Raw genomic sequence first — 21,835 nt, 5'->3', positions numbered from 1 at the left:
CCGGCTGAAAGACTCGAGGCCAGAATAATTTCCTATATTGGAATTTCAGGGACTTGGAAAGCGTTAGGGCACCAGTGAAGTGGAATGTCAATAAAGTTTTGTTCACTAAAAAAAGCATCCACTAAACTACAAATCCCGTCCTTCTTCAGGAAGCTGGCTAGCCAAGGGGCTGGACAGAAATCCGGAAGTCTGGCCCACTTGCCCAATCACACGGGGAAACGTGCATAGCGGTGGCCAATCCTGGGGAAGCTTGCTCCCGCTCCGCACAGAGTCCCGCCTCCACGTTTAGCGCTGACGGGTCTTTAGTGGATACGGCGGCCGCGGAGGCGGTGCCAGCGGCGTCAGCCTGCTGCCCTTCTAGCCTCGCGGCTCCGCTCTACCATGGCTCCTAAAGGCGGCTCCAAGCAGCAATCCGAGGAGGACCTGCTCCTGCAGGATTTCAGCCGCAATCTCTCGGCCAAGTCCTCCGCGCTCTTCTTTGGGAATGCCTTCATCGTATCCGCTATCCCCATCTGTGAGCGCCGGGAACTGGCGGGCCGNATTGAGTGCTGGGGCACTTAGCTCGCGGCTGTCTCCGGCTCGTCCCGGGCACGGGGAAAGCATGTAGGCTCTGTGGTCCTCATTGTTCTCATCGGGGACAGGGCCGGGTGGCATCACAGGAAAGTCATTTGTGGCCCCACTCCCAGAGATTGTGATTCATTAAGTTCTGCGATGGCGGCCCCTAATCTGTAAACTACCGGGTTAAGATTTTGTGCTACATGCGTATGTAACCCGCTCAGTTCTCCGCCCTCCTCCCCCAGACCCCCGCCCAGTTGTTGATCGTTACGAGCTTTAAAGCTTTATCGTTAATAATTTTGGGAAAACTGATGAGTGATGAATTAGGCGAGAGTCAGATTCCCATTAACCTGTGAACTGAATTAGAAGTGTAGCTCTAGGTGAAGCACTGCGCACCACTGAACATCGTTTTCCTAATTTGGTGAGAGAGATTAGACCAATGCCAAGAGCCCACGCTCTAAATAGTTTAAACTTTTTAATGCTATTAGGGCAATTCTAGAATTCTCACTTGGAGGAAAAAATTTTGCAGACTTGGGCAAAGTTGGTTTTATAGCTCAGGGTTTTCGGATTTGAATCTCCTGTCTGTCCTACTGCTTGCACGTTTGTTGGGCAGTTAAATCGAGATTTATTTTCTTTCGGTCCTTTAAATCCCACCGTGCCTTTAACATGTTGTGGAGGGTGAAATTCGAGGGTGACTCATTGGAGGCACAGAGCACTGCCTTGATTTCATACAGCCACGTCAGCATGTAAATTATGGCTTGGGACTGCACGTGGCGTTTTGGAACAGCCTGTATACTTCGTATAACGTTATCCAGCTGAATGGAACGTGAAGTGTGGGTTGTGATTTTTTTTTTCTCTTCAGAGTTTATTCTCATTTTAGAAGAAGCAGAAACTTCATTTGGACTAGTAACGGGAAGTTTCTCTTTTTCAAATTTTCTGAGCTGGGAAAGTTTTAGAGTGTAACTTTATCACTCCTGAAGATCCACGTGCAGTGTATTGTATTTCCTAACCTGGACTGTATTTTATAGGCTTAGCTATAATTAATTGAGCAGGCCTTTGTAACTGGGTGGTAATGTTTTGTTCCTTTTTGCATCCCCTCCCTTCTGTCTTAATTCAGGGTTATATTGGCGAATATGGCATATGGACCTTGTTCAGTCTGCCGTTCTCTATAGTGTGATGACCCTAGTAAGCACTTATTTGGTAGCCTTTGCTTACAAAAATGTGAAATTTGTTCTCAAGCACAAGTAAGTATATTTCTCAAGTTGAAGTGTATATTACATGTTGCAATCTTATATAGAAGGATGTCTTAAAGACCATTTGTATGTCTTGTCTTCAAGAAGTATCACTTTGAGTTGTATATGTATGTATATGTATATTTTAGGGGGGAGGCATATTAATGCTATAAAAAATTAACAGCTAAGTGAAGCAGAGACTATGCTTCTGACATTGTTAAGTAGCCTTTGAGGGTGAAATTCGAATGGTTAAGCACTAGCCTTAATTATGGGGTTAATCAGAAAAACAGGGTCAGCTGGGTGGCTCAATTGGTTAAATGTCTGACTCTTAATACAGGCTCAGGTCGTGATCTTGCTGTCATGAGAGATTGAGACCCACATCAGGCTCTGTGCTTAGCAGAGCCTGCTTGGGATTCTCTCCCTCTCTCTGCCCCTTCCTCATGCATGGGCACCCTCTTCCTCTCTCTCTCTCTCAAAATATGTAAATAAAGTTCACTGGAAAAACAAACCACCAAGTAAGTAAGTTAACGTTTTGAAGCCAAGTGGAATTTTTTCTGGAAAGAATAGTTCTTGGTTTGGGGTGCCTGGGTGGCTCAGTTGGTTAAGTGTCTGACTTTGGCTCAGGTCATGATCTCACGGCTTTTTGGGTTCAAGCCCCGCATCGGACTCTGTGCTGACAGCCAGCTCAGAGCCTGGAGCCTGTTTCAGATTCTGTGTCTCCCTCTCTCTCTGACCCTCCCCTGCTTGTGCTGTCTCTCTCTCTCTCAGAAATAAATAAAACATTAAAAAAAAAAAAAAGAATAGTTTTGGGTTCTCCATGTACTACTTTTGGACATGAAAGAAATGGTCTTGTTTTTAAATTAAACTCTGACCTTTTTAATGCTAATTACATTTTTTCTTCTAAGTGTGTGAAAATGTAAAAGATTTTCCTATTTCCTCTTTTAAGATCACACATAATATCAATCTTAAGTTTGTTGTATCTGTGTTAGGCTTGGGGTGACAAGCAATAAAAACATGTTGAGATGATCTTAATTAACAGGGACTTATTTTAAGAAGCCCAGAAGTGGCCTCAGTGGCTGAAAGTGGCTTCAAGAGCTGCTCTGCTGGTGTTCTGGACCCACAGGAGCTCAGCTTTGTGTGACTGCCTTTCTGCTCAGAACCAGCAGAATGATCATCTTTGTTATCTTTCTGCTTGGCAGCCGTCTTCACCTACCATTCAGGTTTCAGCCCATCCTGGACCTGCTGTGCTGGGCTGTCTTTCTTGTGAGGTGTGGCCATCTGTGGGTAGCGAAGGCCTCAGATCTGGGCACCCTGTATGACCATCTTTTGTGATGTTCTTGGAATTCAGTCCCTTTGAAACTTGACATCTTTTGACTTGTTTTGGATATTATTTTTCATTAACCTTTTTGGAATGAAAATTCTGTTCTTTTTACCTTCTCATTTCTGCTTTAGGCTTCTTGAGGGCCACTGCCATGTCTTTTGCGTCCCTTATAACAGATAATGGTACCTTTAGCTCAGTAAAATTTCAGTGACTATTGACTTGATTTAATAGGTTCTTTCAGAGTGGAATTGTTTTCTTTAATTGTAGTTTCGATTTAGTTGAAACTCCTACAGATTTCCAAGGTGCATTAAAATTCAAAGACTCAGCAAGATGCAGAGTATGGGTAGATAGGTGTTTGTAGAAGAGGAAAGATAGCTTATGTGTTGATGATCTGGATTCTGGTCCCCATTCTGCTGTTTTTGGGTTTTGTTTTGTTGTTGTTGTTTTAGTTTATTTCTTTATTTTTGAGAGAGAGGAGCAGAGAGGGAAAGATAGAATCCTAAGCAGGTTCCTTGCTGCCAGTGTAAGGCCACACGCGGGGCTTGATCTCACAAACTGCAAGATCCTGACAGCCGAAATCAAGAGTCTGATGCTTAACCAGCTGAGCCACCCAGGTGCCCCCCAGTTCTGCTGTTCTTATATGTATAGCCTTCAGCGCACATTTCTTTAGGCCTTGGATTCCTGAGCTGTAAAATGGGGGTGCTAATGGTACCTCATAGATGGTGAGGATTAAATATGGTAACATGGATAATATGTTAGGTATAGTGTTGAGCACATAACAAATGTTTCTGTGCACTGTCAGATTGAGGGTGAGAGCCTGTAGGAATTTTTTTTGTTTAAGGTGGCATGACTTAAATGTTTGCAAAGATGTTTTTCTTTAAGAAGTTAAATAGTTGGTATTTTCCTTTTTTTATTCTGGAAAGATTTAAAATAGGTAGAAATAATAGAAGAAAAACAGTTGATTTTGCAGGTCATCTCAGCTGGCTGATTGCTGGGCCACTGGGGTGACCCTTGTTTTGTTTTAGAGCATTCAGTGCTGAGTGAGATTTATTTTTTAAGAGCCCTAAGAGAATAGGGCTTCTTCTGACAAGTTGTTATATGTTTGTTAGGTGAGTATACAATTTTAGATCTCGTTAATCTGGTTTGGTCTCTTTGGGAAGATTTGTCCTCTGGACAGATGATCTGCCCTGAAGATACCTGGAGATAGCCAACTCTTTTGCAGATAGTTTATTCCTGTGTCCTAGCATCCTGATGGGGGTGTGTGCGTGCATGCTTGCGTGCGTGTGTGTGTGTGTGTGTGTGTACGTGTGTACGTACACGTACGTGTGTGTATTTTTTTTCTTGGGAAGGTTTCTGCTGTAAACCACATCCATTTCTTATCAGCTGGCCTTAGGAAAAGTGGTCTTATGTGAAGTTCAAGAAACACTTATTGAGTGCCTGGTCTGCTAGAGAGGTTTAGAGATGAGAGTCTCTGCCCTTACGGGCAGAACTTTTACATAATAAAATGAATCAACTGAAGTCGGGTCTTTGGGAATTTGTGCTTAATTTGTATCCCAGAAGCTCTTGTGGTTAAAGAAAAATTGAAAACTATTGCCTTGAATGATCTTGGGCTTTCTTTTCAGGAATCCATCCTGATTTCTCCACATCTTTCCTTGTTACACTGACCAGAACTAAACATAGCATATTAACAAGGGATTCATTAATGGAACATAGGGGTGGACAAATTTCTATGTTCCACATCCTGTGGCTTTTAATACATCTCAGTATCATGTTGAACATTTTCGTAGTGGGACTGGTGGTATATTTTGCTTATATCAGTTATTGTATATTTATGGCTAACCAGTGTCTCCTATATTTTCAAAAATATACCATGTTGAATTTAAATGTCATCAACTTTGGCAGGCTTTTTGCATTTTATCATAGGTTAAATTTTATCCTCTTTCACTAGCAGTCACATCTCCTAAAATTCACCTGAAAGATTTTCTGATTGAATATGCATTTTAATATTTTATTTGATTTGTCACTGAAGATTCTGACCTGATCTTTAAAAAAAATTTCTTTTAATGTTTTTTGCGAGAGAGAGAGAGAGAGAGAGAGCGCGCGCGCGCACGTGAGTGTGAGCAGGGGAGGTGGGGAGGGAGGGGGAGAGAGAGAGAGAATCCCAAGCAGGTTCTGCACTGGTAGTGGAGAGCCTAATTGGGGCTTGAACTTAAAAACCAGGTCATGACCTGAGGTGAAATCAAGAGTCCATCATTCAACTGACTGAGCCACCCAGGCACCCCCTGATCTGATGTTTTGAATAACACTTCTAGCCCTTTCTGGCTGATATTATATTATCTTTTGATACAACCAGTTCATTTAATTAGAAGTGCTATGGTTAATCCCTCGTGGTATTATTTTTAGTGAAACTATTCTTTGGAATGGAGTTAAAAGCATTACTTTAATATGTTGCAGGTTTTAATTCCCCTCTGTATTTTTCAGTCTAGTTTACTTTTATTTACTGTAATTGAAATCCTATATCATTTGCTAATACCTTACCAAATTTATTGAAGAAATAAATTTAACAAATAGACAAAATAGAATTACAATAATTTATAATTAAATGCATTTGACTTACTTATCCTTTAATATCTAAACTTTGGAAAATTATCCCCCCCCCTTTTTTTTTTAAAAGCAAGAGATTATGCAAGCAAGGGGAGGTGCGGAGGGGGGAAGAGAGAGAATCTTAAGTAGGCCCTGCTCTGTGCACAGCCCTATGCAGGGCTTGATCCTATGTCCCTGGGATCATGATGGAAATCATGAGTCGGACACTCAACTGACTGAGCCACCCGGGAGCTCAGGAAAAATCCCTTTTAAGCAGAAATCAAAACATATCTAATAAACTATATCTTAGAAGTTCTTGAGTTCTCTTTTTGGCTATTATAATAAATTTGGAATTTTCTGTTAAGATTATTTCTTGGAATGTAAGTATCATGTAGTTGTGAACATAAAATATGAGTACAGAGTGTTTCAGATAGTGCGCTGTTCATTTCTGGAGCATGTGGAAACATTTTTTCTTTTATTTTCTAGAGTAGCACAGAAGAGGGAGGATGCAGTTTCCAAAGAAGTGACTCGAAAACTTTCTGAAGCTGATAACAGAAAGATGTCTCGAAAGGAAAAGGATGAAAGGTTGGTGATACTCAAAACTGGGAATACTTTGTAGAAAGGAAGTGTTGGTTTCTGCCTACAGAATGTGGATACTGGAGTGGAATGGAATGTGGATAATTGCCTGAGGTTAAACGTTGATATTGTAGAAGATGTAATAATGGGAATGACATTTACTGACATTTTGAGTTTTTACCACCACCAGATGCTTTTATTTGTGTTCTGTAAAGCTCATTTAAAGAGCCCTGTGAGGTAGGGCTGTTATTTCCAGTTTACATTTGAGGAAACAGGTACCGAAAGCTTGGGTAATTTGCTCAAGGTCATGGATTAGTGTGTGGTTAATCCATAACAAGAACGCGGGCAGTGTGGCTTGAGACCTTGTACTCCTAACTGCCCTCCTAGAACTTCGGAGCTTGCAGAACCTCCTCCCGTGTTGGCTCTGCACTTGAGAGCTGTGCGGCCTTGAGCATATCGCCTAACCCCTCTGGCTCTGAAGAGTTTACATTGTGTTGTGTGTTAGCATTTTTAGGTGGTGATCTTTCTGTTCCTGAGCTTCCCTGGGGACATCCAGTTCTTGGTTATCTGCATTGGTTGGGAAAAAGAAAACTCAGTTTTGTCTCCTGTTGCCCAAACCTGTGCCCCGTTTGTTAGCCCTCACCCCTCAATTTTTCCTGCCAGCTGCTCTTAGAAGGCTTACTAGTCTAATAGCCAAGTAGCAGAAGTCTCTGAATGACTGAATAAACTTGTGCCTAAGAGTTGTTCCGTGGGCTTACTACAGTCACGAGTTGAGGTGTTTTTTCATAGATCTTAAGTTTTATTATCTGCAAAGTGCTTTGTGAAATGGAGTTTTTAACCCACTTTGCTCCAGAAAGACCTTGTGGAGACTTGGAATATGAAAGTGCATAGACAGAAAGCATTTAAAAGTAAGGAAAGATCAATGAACAAGGACCTTGGAGTTGGTTACAGCAGTTGAGCACTGAACTTCGCTCTGAGCTTCTGAGTGTCAGGGGAATTGTCCAAGGTCCTTCACTTGCATTTTCTGATGAGAAGCGTCATGTAAGTCATTCTGAAAAAAACTTCTTCACACTGAATTTGGAAGGATTTAAACAAGTCAGTCCTTATTTAAGGGACACTCAGTAACTTAAAGAACAATGTCTTTTACAGTGGTTTTGAAAAGCCACTAAAACATAGAAATGGTTATTGCCTGTGGATCCTTTATAAAAATTTACGGGTACAATATATATGCATTTTTAATCTTATTTATTTACGTGATCTCTGCACCCAGCATGGGGCTCGAACTCACAATCCTGAAATCAAGGATTGCATAGTCTACCGACTGAGCCAGCACATATGCCCTCCGAAGGGTACAATATTTAAAGTAGTGGCAGTGGAGTGGCAACATTTTTCAGGAAGCAGCTTTTTTTTTTTTTTAATATTTTTATTTATTTCTAGGAGAGAGAGAGAGACCGCATGAGCAGGGGAGGGTCAGAGAGGGAGGGAGACACAGACTCTGAAATAGGCTCCAGGCTCTGCGCTGGCAGTCAGCACAGAGCCCGACGCGGGGCTCGAACCCACGAACTGCGAGATCATGATGTAAGCGAAAGTCGGATGCTTAACCGACTAAGCCACCCAGGCGCCCCTTCAGGAAGCAGCTTTAATTCAGTCTGGCTGCATAGCTTTCTGACTGTAAATTTTTGCATATCATTAGAGAATCTAGGACACTTTCTAAAAATCTTTTTACTGAATTACAGTATTTATTAGGAAAGTGGCTCTTAAATTGGAGCGCATATCATTTCAATTTCAAAGTGCTTGTTACAGCTCTGTACGTTTTAGGTGATAAATTATATCAGAGATGACAAATGGGTCTCCTCTGCCCACTGCAGACTTGTCTCATTTGGCCTGGCACTTGTTCTTGATCCTGGAATAGGTCTCTGAATTTTTCTCGGCATGGTATTCAGGTAGTCACTATGAGTGAATGAGAGTTGGGGAAGTGGAAATGAAGTATCTTTGCCATTGGCTGGATCAGATATTTCAGGTTTTGTGGATATATACAATGCAGGGTCAGAAGATTATAAAGTTTCTGTTCTTGTCAGTAGAAATTTGTGCTGTTAGTATTCCTGTCACAAAAACCACACTGGATAAAGTTGTACCCAGGTCTCTACTCAAAATTGACTCTGATAACTGGGACTAAGACTCTCACTAAGATCTAGTGTTTTTCCAAAAAAAAAAAAAAAGAGAGCTAGCATTTTTCTCCCTCAAAAGTAAGTTGTTTCAAGAGATTCTGGAGAAGGCTTATTATTATTAGCACCTCTTTGCCTAGATATGTATGCCTCAGAGCTACCATCTACAGTCACTTGGAATCTGTACTCCATGCCACTTTGAAACTGCTTTGCCATCCATTCAAGGTTGGAGGTGAGCTGAGGAGAATCAGAGATTCGTTAACATTTATCCCAGGGTGTGAGTGTTTCTTCTTGACTTAGCAATGTTCTGTCATTTAGCATTATGTGATTATGACATTGCTTGAGTTTGGTCTCAGTCTTCCTCTTGTGGGAAATGCTCCTTGGAAAAATGAGTTCTTGGGAATGCTCTCCCAAACTAGATTTCTTACCAGTGAAGCTTTGGCAGAACTATTGCTGATGACCACATTTTTTCAGACTGAACCAAGATACGGATGGAAATAAAAGTTCTGAGGTATGTCCAGGACAGTCCCGCGTATACACTGCTATGACACCTGGTCATATCGGGAGCAGGGGTAACCTGAAGGATTGAGTCACTTCTTCATCCCAGCTGTTTTGAAGATGGTTCTGATTCAGGGCATGGTAGGGAGGTAGGGAGAAGTGCTCTGATGGAGGTGGGGTAATCTAAGCAATCATACTAAAGGCATACTAGTAGTCTATTTAAGGAACCTGTCTTTGTTGGGTCTTGTGCCAGAATCTTAAAAACAGAGGCAATTGTTCTGAGTGTTTTCTGGCATTAAACTAGATTGGGACTATGCATCTTTCTGAGATGGTGTTTTCTTTGTTCATTGTTAAAATGGTATAATATATTCCCTCCCAATTTCAAGTCCTCTATATTTTAAAATTTACATGTAAACTACTCTGAAATCAGGAGCTGTATTAGAGTTGATGGCTGTGCATTTAATGTAGTATTTTTCACTTCTCCCAAACTTAAATAGAAGTTATATTAAATTGACTCTATCCATAGAATTGAGGAACTATGGCATTTATGTTTGAGACCACAAACTTCTTGAGATGAAGATCGTCTCGCTTATATAGCTCCTTTACAGTCCAGCTTCTTGACTTTGTATTAGAACATTTGGTGAATAAAATGTAGCAGTTGCCAGAGACATTAGCCATAGTTCTGTCCTTAGGATTGGTGGAGGGGATCATCTGGCCCTGGAATAGTAAATATCTTTTGGGAGGACAAAGCATCAGTGGTGATGGCTTTCAGCCTCTTTGATAATGATCGACAGTAAAATACGTTATCTTTTGACCAAATACAGTCAAACACGCACATACACAAATGTTTCACAAAATAATAATTATTCTGCTGTAGATGATACACTTCATATTTTTTTTTAATGCTGGTCTGAACCCACTTAGTCATTGTCCCTGAGTGTTGAATCCACCCATTTGATTTTATGTCCCACCAGTCACAACCTCTCCTTTTAAAAACTGTTTTACAAAGTTAATTAACCAAATGGAATAAAGGCTTCCTACACACACCTGCCTGTGTGAAGAGGTAAACTAAAAGATTGATAAAATTTTAGTAAATTAATAAAACATAATAAAATAGATTAAATAAAAACCTCCTAATCAAACAGATTACTTGTTTGAATTATCTAAAGATGGCTAACGGCAGTTGGAAAGTAGTCTGCTTTTCTGAGCCACAGCTAGTTGTAATATTGAAGGCTGAAATCTGGAGGCTGTTGAGCGTCTCAAGCCAGCAAACAGCCAGGAAAGCTTCATTTGGCTACTGATCATGGAGTTTGTTTTCGGTGAGGACCTAGAGGAATCTCTCTTTAGGCTGATGATGAAACCAGGCTAGTTGCAATTAATCTGTCCCTTCCTGCCAAGCCCTGACTGCCTGGGAAAAAAAGTAATATACCCAGCAGCTATTTTCATTAATAGAGTAAAATACTTTTTTCAGCAGGAAAAAAGGGCACAATGCTGATTAAATTAAATATTGAAAACACATTCTATTCAGAATACTTAAGGAAAACTTAATTATAGTGAACTACAGCCATGTGGTATTTAAAATATTTTAATACATATTTATAAACGTGATTGATTTGTGTGTCTACAGAATCTTGTGGAAGAAGAATGAAGTCGCCGATTATGAAGCTACAACATTTTCCATCTTCTATAACAACACCCTGTTCCTGGTCTTGGTCATTGTTGCTTCCTTCTTTATATTGAAGAACTTCAACCCTACCGTGTATCCTTTTAAAGGTTGATTAGCATTTTCCGAAGTCTAGAAGCAGTACTTCGTTTTGGTTTTGATTTGTCCCAAGTATTTAACTATAAAGAAAAACTGCCCAGGGAATCAGTCCACTAAGTAGCTCAAACTCATGAGATCATGAGCTGAGCTGAGACCAAGAGTCCGATGCTTAACCGACTGAGCCACCCAGGCGCCCCAACAGGTGGAGTTTTTGATGTAATAAAACAGCAGACACTTCCAACTTGAATCTTCTGGGAATACTAGAGCGGTTTTCCCCGAACAGTCCAGTTCTGTGAGTGAGAGGAGCTCTGAACTTTCACAGCCTCTTTGCTTTCACACGCCAACTGTAGCCAAAACACTGCTGGACAGGGGAGGCTTCTTTTTTCTTTGCCCTTCAGGGGAAAAGGGAGAAGTTTCTTCTTCCTGCTCATATTCTTTGATTCGCTCTTCTCCTTCAGGTTAAATGGAATTCAGATTTTTCTTTGTGATCATGTGTTCTAGGTTTCTGTCTCAGGTGTTTTCTTTTTAAAATTGAAACGCACTTCCTGTGAATGCTTTTCATTCTTTATAGTCTTTATAGTAAATTGCATTTGCAGACAATGGGACTGCACATTATTGTCATTTTATAGTGTCAGGAGGGAAACTGCATTGCACAGAGATGGGCTCCTTTTGTTGAATTGCTTTTGGGCTTTTAATTTTTCCTTAACATTAAATTTTTACAGGAACTATATTTTGTCCATAAGTGCTTCATCAGGCCTCATCGCCCTGCTGTCTACTGGCTCCAAATAGACCATGGCAGCTTTGCCCCCTGGCTTTGTATCTACGGGTGGCCTGTGGTATATGGAAAAGTAGCAGGGTGGTCAGGGTGAGAGACGCACAAGATGTTTTTATAGTCTCCAGTTTGAGGGTTTGAAAAAACCCAACAAAATGTAATTCAGTATTTGTTTATTGGCTCTTTTTTGACAGATTGTTGAAATTAAAGGAATTGAAAGGGAAACTCAGAGTACCAGGACATTTATTAAAAGGTATAAAGTGTCATGCAGTGTGCTGTAATCACAAGAGGAGAAAATAGCTTGTTTCCTTGATCTGTCAGAGGTCACAGTAACCTGGACTGAGCTGTTATTTATAATAATAGCAAGAAGTTCATAACTGGTTCTCTGTGTTCTAACCACAATGTTACAACTTTTTTTTGAACCGTAAATATCAGAATGAATCCTTTCCCCTGGGGATTGAACAGAAGCCTCATGTTTACAAGTCTCTGAATTTGTGATTTGAAATAACTCAGAAACAAGGTATCTCCAACTTGGGGAAGAGAAACTGGTAGAAAAGTTTTTCTTTCTTTCTCTTTTCCTTTCTTCTTTCTTTCTTTTTTTTATTTTTATTTTTTTTTTTTATTAACAAAAGGAAGGCAGCCAAGGTAATAACCTAAAAATAGTGGACAGGCATATGAGAGTTGTCCTGTAGGGTTAAAGCATATCCTCCTGTTCAGTTGTATAGTTTTGGCCTTGGGTGGCCAGGGAGGTCAGCTCAACACTACCATGTTGGTTTGACCTGTTAAGAGACTGGAGTCTCACACCACTAGAATGTTCAGTAGAGAACTAATCTCCTGACTATTGCTGTGTAAAAGACCAGAGTAATATTTATGGTCTTAGTTCCAGAATTCTAAGAACTCTCCAAGGAATTGTAGTGGTTTTAGTGCTTGTCGGCATTTTCCTGTTGGGACCTTGATAGATTTGACCCTTTGGTCCACAGGTTCTTATCGATTCTGAACAGCACCTCTTCACATTAACCTCTTCAGCCCATGGGTCCAGCCAAGAGCAGTCTCTTGCACTTTTTAACCAGCGTGCGTAGGGATAATTATCATTTTTCTAGTACGTGCCATAATTGGAAAAAGTTTGGTAAGCATTTTAACTTGTACTACTTAAAAGGTTATGGAATCACCGGTGATACAGGTTCATATTCCTGTTAACTTTTGACCACAGTCAGTAATTTTAAAAGACAGTACTTCAAAAGAAATAATCCTATTCCTAATTTTGTACCTTACCTTTAATCTTAATTTCTAACCTTAACTTTAATCTTTAGTTTCCATTTCTAAATTTAAGGTAAATGTTGTAAATATTTTCTGTTTTGTTTATAACTTCATAGAAGTGTTCATCTGGAGTTGTGTGCAACTGGATGGTTTTGGTAGGCCCACACCCAAGAACTTGGGAAGGAGGCAGGGGCAGGAGCACATCTGCTTAGTGACTTAGATCGTCGTTGTCTTCATTGAGGATTATATTTCCTCATTGCTTCTAGAAGTCTGCAATTTAGTTTTCTTCGGTGCATTATTATCCATGTGCTGTCATTGGATAATATGGAATGAATAGGGAAGTCACAAGAGCGTCACTGCAAAGTAGTGTAAGACGTGTGAGGTTTATTTTTCTTATTGTGTTAACCTTTTTTTTTTTGTAGATAAATAACTGGTCAGTAGTTTGGTGGCATGGAGTTTGTGTACCAAATGCATTTGCTTATTCGACAAACCCATCAGGGTCTACTATCAGAGCTGGGCCAAGTTTTTGTTTTGTTTTTTAATTGCTGGTAAAGAATTGCCGCTAGATGGCAGTATCTGTGTAGAAGGGGGGAAATTGCCACCACACTTAAAATACCATGTACCTGAGATGGGGTGGTGAAAAAGGGCATCAGCTTAAAATTCCTAATAGAATGTGTTTTGAATTCACAAACTGAATAATTTGTAGAAAAGCAAATAAGCAAAATTTGGTTTTGTCTTGAATTTTACCTGCGGTATTTTTTGGTTATGATGATTTCTAACTTTCTGTACTGTTAAATTTCTATGCATAAGTTTGTAAGGCATGTACTCACATTGCCAGTTTTCATTCAGAATTTACTGTACAAGTACTTTTGGGAATTATAGAACTTTTCCTCATACCTAAAATTGCTATGTGGCACATAGAATTATGTGTTGCATCTGGTTTAGTTCATAAAAACCGGCTGTAGAATTTGTATTTTAAAAATACCCCATATCCAATACCAGTAAAATAAAAAGCGTTCTGCTGTAATTGGAATTAAAATCGATTAAATAGCCCTGCCTCCTGCATTCCTTGTGGTAAGTAGAGGCTTAATGTGTTGGCTCATTTTACATTTTCCTGTTTTTAGTTTCTCATTTACAACTTAATAAAAATCTTAGCTAGAAATTATTCTTAGCCAGTAAAAATCTGCTGGTTGTCCTTTTTGGTAAATTATTTTAAATTGGAAAGAATAATGTACAAGGTTTGAAGTTAACCAGAATATGGAGGTTGGATTCATACCCAGAGTTCTTGTGAAAGGTCTTATTTGTTGAGTATGATTAAACTTTGCTTTTTAAAGTTTATATTTTCCCTAGGCGTCCTTATGAGAAACATATGAATAAGTACGTCATCTTTATTATTCGACATTACTATGTAGATTTCTCACACATGTAAATGTGCATTTTTGTAGTTCCTGAAATGCTAATTAAATGTCCGTGACAGGGACAGGCATGGTGTGGGTCTGGTACAGAGCAGCGTGGCGGGCCTCGGCCTGCATGTGCCTGCTGTGCTGTCCTGCCAGCCCACTTGCTGCATTTTCAGTGTGCGTGCCAGTCACTGCTGTTTCTGGAGACACAAAGGATGCATAGACCTATACGTGTATATATAGAGAACTAATCTACAGGTCTCTCTCTTTGGGCTCTAGGGGATTATCCCTACCTCTTTGGACTCCCAGGCAGGGGAATTAATTGAAGATTAGGGTTTTTTGAGTGGTTTGTTTAGATTTTCATTGATATGGTTAGAGACTAACTTCTCATTGGCTTTCATGAGTGCTCATTGCATCTCTTCTCTGACCTTTGCCTCCTTTTAATGGATTCTGAATTTGGATTCTTACCCAAGCTTTTTTAACTTAAACATTTACCTACAGAGTGTTTCATAAAATTCATCCTTAAAAGAGTGCTGGACTGGAACCCCGAATACTTGGCTTGTAGGTCTGGTTTCTTCATTTGCCAAGGAGTTGTGGCCTGGAAGCTGGCTGAAGTGAGGCTCTGACATCTGCTGACAGATGGTGCGCTATTGATGAAGTGATAGTTCCTAGAGTGGACAGCCAGGCACATAGCATCTAGTTTGCATTTCCTCTGGCTGAGATTGCAGTATGCAGATGACTGCTACCCAGGTTACACTTCGGAATGGTATGTTCTCTGGCAAAACATTCTTTCCATAAAAGAATATCGGAGTGCATGGAAATTTTTCTTAAGGATTTAACTGACATTTCTAATCTAGTATATTTACCATGGCAGGTGATTTGTCGGTTAAAATAATGGCTAAGCAATAACGTTTGTATTTGGTTTTAATTGCAGGTGTTTTTAAATGGGTTCTGAGAAGCTTTAGCTTTAGTGCAGAGTATTTCTAAAATCCAGTAAGAGATGTTACTGTTAGCAGTTAATCATTTTCTTCATTAATAAGAAAAATTTTGGATTGTTATTGAAATCTTTTAATCACTGCTGTTTCTGTTCAAGTGCTGCTTACTTGCCAACCTAATTTTTATTCAGATGATTCTTCCTATCTTATGGAGGTGGAGATTACACACACACACCCTTATAATGAAAGATCAGATAAAAACTAATTGAGATTAAATGCACAAAATACTTTTATTACTCTAAGCAAGTAAGTCAAATTGCAGTTCCAATTAGACATCTTCAGCTCATTTATGCATACAGTAGTTCACTGGATTGAATACACAATGAACAACTGAAGGATGATCCATTTCCATCATTAATCTGGTACCTCCGGGCAAAAACCCAACGGTTTCCTTATTAGAATACAGGTAGTAGTAACAAAAAAGAAAATTCATTGGTGTTTCACACTAATGCTTTAAGATTTAGAACTTAATCCTGAAATACGTATTTGGAAATGGTGACAGAAAATAGCATTTTAAGCTGATAGTATAATCTTTAAGTAAGTGTCAGAGTGATTTCTATACGGGGTACTGGCTAGCCAGAAAATTAGAATTTTGTACATACTCCTGTGTCCAAATAGAGAGCTAGGATCCCACCCCCAAAGTTTTCCCTCTTTACAGGTACACATGGTATAGTCTCACAATTTTTCTCAAGTGGCATACTCATTAGGGTAGGTAACCAGTAATGGCAAGGTTAGACCTCCACTTCTGTGTGCAACAGGGTGAGGCCCCTTTAATCCATGCAGAGAGCTTTCATGCATTTAGTTTAGTGCATATAACGTGGTTCTAGAATGAGGAAATTCTTTAACATGTGTTTTTCACTAGGCAAGTTAATTCACCCAGCATATTCTGAATAGTGATGATAGCATTTTTCACAAAAGTCTGTGATTCACTTTCATGTTAACTGCTCAAAAACCAACATCATATTGTAAAATCCCAGTGTTAATTAAACAGCAAACAAACATTTGCCTTTGTGGGTATTTTACAGGTTTACTTTAAAAACTGAGCATTTGTATATTTATTTTTAAAGCTCAAATATTTAAACTTGCAGAAGCTGCGCCTACAAGCAGTCAAAAGTGTAAAGCAGGTTTTAATAAAATGTAGTCAAAAATGAACACTTCAATTGCAGATACGTTACATTTTATTCAAAGCTAAGCTTCCATAGCAGTGTAATCCTACCTTTCATAAATTAGCCATCATGTCTCAGGTTAAAGATTGGGTGTTCATCCTTTCACTGTCTCGAGGTGTGAATGGACAGAACATTAATGGAATCTTAATAGAGACGCCTTGGGTCAATTTCAATACAGGGCCATTCTTGGGGCCGAGCAACAGTGAATATTTTTAAAAGGTAATGGAAGCAGATACTTAAGAATTTAAGTTTTGTTGAATGACAAGTGAGACAAACCTTGATAACCTTAATGTGAAAATAGAAAAAAAAAAAAGTAAAATTGTTTTATTCTCCTGAGTAAGACTACTGAGTGAACATAGCCTCCTCTTTCTGATGCAATCCATATTGCATCTGTGGATTTTATTCATTTGAAAAAATAGATCTGTACAGCCTTCTTTAAGTTACTGAATGCCTGAAGGCAAGTCTTCCCCTCAGTTACTTTCTATGGCATAAGCATGAGGTGTACAGAGCAATGCAAGAATAGGTGACTCCAGTCCAAGATAAGAAAATAGAATGGATTTTCTTGGTTGTGAGTTTTCAGATGTGCTCGTTATTCAGGTGCACAGTGGTAGCGACAGCAGATACCTCAGAATCCAGGAATACTAGAGGTTGAGCAGGAGGCTGCTAAGTGACTCCAAAGACTGGCTAGTAACACCGTTCTGTACCAGTGTAGACTGCAGTTGTAACCATGCGGGTCCTGTGGCTCATGCACTGCTTTATGATCTATAGTCCTTTTTGCTGTAGGGCTTGTTTCGCAATATGTTATCGATCTCATTTACCACGTGTGATGTCATCTTTGGGAGAACCTAGAGCATGAGAAGTACAAAGGATATGGTTGGTTAGTACCTGATTATTTTGTTCTTTGTGCTTAATATTGAGCAAAGTTGTCTAGACTTGCGTGCATTTATAAACCACAACTAGAACGTAAGCTCCCTAGCAGACTGTAGGCTCCTTGAGGTCAGGGACCTTTTTTGTCTCCGCCACTGAATCTCCTGTGATAAGAGTGCTTGGCTCATAGTTAGTGCTTCCCAGTATTACTTAACTGAATAAAGGCAAAGTGTATAAATGAAGGCTCATAGAAATACAATGAGTCACATGATTTTGGATTTTCTAATGCCCACATAAATGTGAAAAGAAACGTGAAATTCATATTTTTACCCCATTTTATCTAAAACATTTCAACATGTAGCTGCTATAGAAAATGAAGATGCTGTATGTTTTTTAAGTACGAAGTCTTTCAAATCCAATACCTGTAACACTTAGAGTACATCTGCATTCTGACAAGGGGGTTTCATGCACTAAAAAGCCATATGCGGCGAGAGGCTAGGGTTGTGGATGGCACAGGTCTGAAGACTAAGAGGTTCTTTGCCACTGGTGGTCACAACTGGTGAGGGATGGCCAGGGGTTAACAGGCATCCCTCGTTAGATGGAATGGCTTGTAAAACAGAGAAGTCTGTGAGATGGAGTGAAGAACGTGTAGAGTGGGTGGTGATGGTAAAATCATGGAAAGGGGAAATTGGGATGAACAGCGCGGAAGGCCTCGAATGCCAGTCTTTGGAGTTGGGACTTATTCTGTTGTCAGTGGGGACCTGGCGGACTTCTGAGCTGGCAGTGGCCTTGTCAGGCACCTGGAGGTGGTTGGAAGGAAACTGAAAGGGAATGCAGACGTTAGAAATTTCTTGCGTTGGAACCAGAGATGATAAAAGCATGAATTAGTGGCAGTGAAGTAGAAAAGGACAGTGGATTGGAAGGACATTTTGGAGGAGGAGGATTTCAAGCCTAGAAGGACAGAGGTGCAGATGAGGGAGATGGGGAGCCACAGTAGTTCGGAGTACAAGAAGTTTGAAGTAGGAGGTTGGGTTTAAGGTGCCTGTGGAGGATCCACAAAGGCACGGCTCTTAGGCAGCTGCGTGCAGCTGTGGGTCAGTGCTGGCAGGAGGATTGGAGTGGAGGGTTTGTGAGTCATTTGTGTAGACATGCCAGCTGAAGCCCTGGGAGAGGAGGAGATCACCCAAGGCCAGCGTTTATCATGAGGGGGACCAAGGGCACACATTACACCATAAGACGAGGGACAAAGGCAGACTTTTTCATAGGAGTAGACTGACCCTGTGTGGAGACTGTGGCAAAATACAATCGCGATGGCCAGTTCTGAGGTTTCGGCCTCACCCTTCCTCTGCTGCAATCATGCTGGCTGGGGTGACCTCGTCTCCACTCAAGTGCTTTTCTCAAAAGCCTTAGGCAGAGGAGCTCTACTACTCTGCCAAACCCTAAGAAACTAGTTCTGGTTAACGTTTTCCTGTCTGAAGCTAAAGGGAGAGTTTCATTTCCCACCAGCTTTGGAACCTCAGAGAATTGAAACTAGTGTGTTCTTGCAAATGAGACTACAATAAAGAGACCCAAATCTAGAAACTAGATTTGTGGGAAGTTTTGTCTAAAATATAATGGGTTAGCCATGTGAGGGGGAAAAAGAAATTCTTCCATTACACCAAAATAAATTTCAGATAGAGAATTAAACATTAAAAAAAGAAACCATAAAAGTACTTGAATAAAACATGAAAAAATGTATATATAGCACTGTAAGACTTAAGTTTTTAAGAGAAACCGTACATCCAGAATTTTATGTGAAGTTGCCCAATATTTTAATGTTGGCAACTGTTGTAAAACATTTTCATCCACTGCAGATTACACAAACATCCCACAGGCTACCAGTTTGGCAACCTTGCTGCTCTGCTGACTGGAATAATTGGTGGATTGAGGCTTACCAGGGAAGGAGAGCAGTGAGGGGAGATGAGCCCTGGATGTGAAGGGGCTGCCTGCTGGGAAGCCTGAGCAGGTGATGGGGAGCCTTGGAAGGGAGAGCATTGCTTCTCTCCACCTTCTAGGTGGACGTGGGGAGGATGGGGGCCTGCGCAGGGGATGGCGGCCTACCTGCAGGTGTGGTTCCTTCTCTCAGGTCTCCCATTTATCGAGGCTCTGATTTACATGTCCCTCCAGTTTATGCTGGTCGTAGGCACATTCCGTCCCTAGGAGCAGCTGGTTTCTCGTGCCCATTCGAAATTTCCTTTAACCACTGTTGGCGCGGCACACTTTCTGTCCTGCTGCCAATCCCACCCCAGGCGCCCTGTCACAACTCCCCTAGGGTGGAAGTTTTGGTGCTGGGCTGGCCAGAGGTGGGAGCAGAAAGGGGTAGGGGATGATAAAGCCTCCAAGGTAGCAGCCTCCCAGCGGGGGTAACCTCCCTTACCCCCCCATCTTGCTATCAGCCTGGGCCTTGCTAGGGAGGAAGCGCTTTGAGAAGATGACTGACTCCGGAGTTTTCCTCTGAAATACATCTTCTGCTACCTGGAGTACTCCCACAGCCCAGGAGTGACCTCTTTTTACCATTCGCAGGCAGTAGTAACTCCCCCTGGGATGACAGTGGTCACTGTTAGCCTGATAGGAATCTCAGCTCCTTCCTTCTCTGGCTGAGCCATCAGCAAGTCTTGTCTGTGTCCAAAGCCTGGGAAGTCCATCCACTTCACCTCCATAGCCACCATCCCAGATAATCCAAGCCAGCATCTCCTGTCATCTGGACAACTTCCTTTGCCTTTCATCATTCCACCTTCTACAGAGCAGCCAGTCTTTAAAAATTCAAATAACAGCATGTCCTTAAAACACTCCAAAGGATCTGCTGCATGTACAACAAAACTAACCTTTTTTAGTGTCCTGTGAAATCCGTCTCCTGCCTGACTCCACTTTAATGCAGTCACTGTCCCTTTTGCTCACTACTTGTTGGCCTCATTAGCCGTAGGCTGGCAGTTCCTGGAAAAAGCCAAGTTCCTTCTGACCCCCAGGTCTTTGCACTGTTCTCCACTGTGTCTGGAATGCTTTTGCATAGGTTTTTCATATACTGTGTTCTCCTCTTCTGGACTTACAGATACACCTATTCCAGAGGGCCCTTTGGCACAAACATTATCTAAAGTAGGCCCGCCCATTTCTCAGTCTCTATTATAGAATCCTCTTTAGTTACCTAAGAGTCCTTACATTTTGAAATTATTTCATGTTTATTACATGCTTCTCCTGCTGGAATGTAAACTCCTTAAAGCCTGGACAGTATCTTTGTCTGTTATAGTGTCTCCAGTGCCTGGTGCATAGTAGTAGGCTCTCAAAGATCTGAATGAACTAAGGTATAGATTTCTGCTTCACTCTCAGCCAGCCCATGATCTCGTGAGGGCAAAGACTGGTTCTTTCCTCAGTACCTTCTCTGCCTAGCATGGTGCCAAACATATCATACATACTAAATAACTTGGAATTGAAATCACTGGATTGAATTTCAATTGTGTACAGACTGTTCCTCTTTTCATCCTTGTCATTGTGTAGGCTTATCTTTTCCCAGAACATGAGTGAAAGTAAAGTAGGGGTAACTTTCATAAGAGGGGGCATTCCCCACATAGGATGGAAGCCCATAGAATTCCAGGAGGAGTTGGGGGGCTGGAGGTGTTCTTCAAAGCCGGGGCAGCTGCACAGGCCCTAAGAAAGTGATGGTGGGAGGGAGGTCATTTATTGCCCAGCATATTTTGGACTATTCGCCAAAAGGGTTTTTAAAAAACGGCGTAAGTTTAGTCAAGTTTGTTTGCACCTCCATATGTTTCCTTTTGGAAGGGTTAATGGGGCCTGTTTGAGGAATGGGCAGGCAGGGGAGACCTTTCCATTCCCCAGTGAGCAGTAGGAAAATAGACAACCATGCCTGTTTTGGCAGGTGCTGGCTGTGGCAAGAGTAGTGGGCATGCTCCTTAGGACCCTCAGGGCAGAGAGGGGGGCAGGCTCAGGACTGAGGTAGGGCCTTTGGGGCGGGGGATGGTCACAGCAGCCATTAACCTCTCCCTCTCCACAGCCAGAACCCCCAGGAACATCTCTCTCCCCCTTTCCCTCTCGCTGCCACTACAGTCTCCTACCCAATCTAGTCCACTTCTTCCCCAGGGAAGGAGGCTAGTCCTGAATTTGCTGCTAGGAAGATGCGATCCTGGAAATCCAGAATAGAATTTTGAGCATATATCCTCTTACACTGTGGGAAACATTCAACAGGTATTTGTTGACTAAGGGACACAGTATGCTCGGAACTGGAAAATCGATGGAGTTGCCAGAAAGTCTCTGAATTCCAGGAGCTCACAGTCCAGCAGGGAGACCGGTAATCCTACTACATGATCACAAATGCGGTGGTGGGGAGGAGGAATACAGGGTACTATGGGAGCAGAAAGGGGTGAGGGCCTTGGCACAGTGTAGATTGGCAAATATTTGTAGAAAGAACTAATGAATAATTTTAGGCAGGTTATTAAGCAGGTTTTTTTGGTCAGGCTTGGGAATTTAGTCACCCAGGGTAACATTGCTTGGGTCTTGGAATGCACCGTCGCACAAACCACCCTGAAGAATGTGCTTTGACAATATCGCCTGTCCATAAGAGGACACCCTGGATCCATGTACAGTAAAAGTTCTGTTGCTTCTTGAGCCTTTGTGTCCCCTCTTATCCTCTCTACT

At 41.3% G+C, this 21,835-nt stretch overlaps 2 protein-coding genes across 2 annotated transcripts in view; one reads left to right on the top strand and one right to left on the bottom strand.

The window, feature by feature from the left end:
- Positions 1 to 322: 322 nt before the first annotated feature.
- On the top strand, positions 323 to 14,059 carry SSR3 (signal sequence receptor subunit 3). Its single transcript, XM_077750099.1, has 5 exons — positions 323 to 514; positions 1,673 to 1,799; positions 6,178 to 6,276; positions 10,558 to 10,689; positions 11,415 to 14,059. Exons 1-5 carry the CDS (start codon positions 382 to 384, stop codon positions 11,479 to 11,481), a joined length of 558 nt encoding a protein of 185 aa, XP_077606225.1. The 5' UTR covers positions 323 to 381; the 3' UTR covers positions 11,482 to 14,059.
- A 1,262-nt stretch (positions 14,060 to 15,321) lies between these two features.
- KCNAB1 (potassium voltage-gated channel subfamily A regulatory beta subunit 1) overlaps positions 15,322 to 21,835 on the bottom strand; it is a 269,277-nt gene continuing 262,763 nt past the window's right edge. The window contains exon 14 of the mRNA XM_077750098.1: positions 15,322 to 17,127. Within this exon, the coding sequence (XP_077606224.1) occupies positions 17,038 to 17,127 (90 nt within the window). The 3' untranslated portion in view covers positions 15,322 to 17,037. The remainder of the gene's footprint in view (positions 17,128 to 21,835) is intronic.

The sequence above is a fragment of the Crocuta crocuta genome, unplaced genomic scaffold (assembly GCF_008692635.1).
Source record: "Crocuta crocuta isolate KB4526 unplaced genomic scaffold, BGI_CrCroc_1.0 scaffold19, whole genome shotgun sequence".
Lineage (NCBI taxonomy): Eukaryota > Metazoa > Chordata > Mammalia > Carnivora > Hyaenidae > Crocuta > Crocuta crocuta.
This window is presented reverse-complemented; position numbering and strand designations above follow the sequence as displayed.

What these genes read in the sequence shown, in the direction of transcription:
- SSR3 (XM_077750099.1), top strand. Translation starts at nt 382, where the DNA reads ATGGCTCCTAAAGGCGGCTCCAAGCAGCAATCCGAGGAGGACCTGCTC. An exon ending in CGTATCCGCTATCCCCATCT is followed by an intron (nt 515 to 1,672) that starts GTGAGCGCCGGG and finishes GTCTTAATTCAG; the next exon opens with GGTTATATTGGCGAATATGG. An exon ending in CGAAAGGAAAAGGATGAAAG is followed by an intron (nt 6,277 to 10,557) that starts GTTGGTGATACT and finishes GTGTGTCTACAG; the next exon opens with AATCTTGTGGAAGAAGAATG.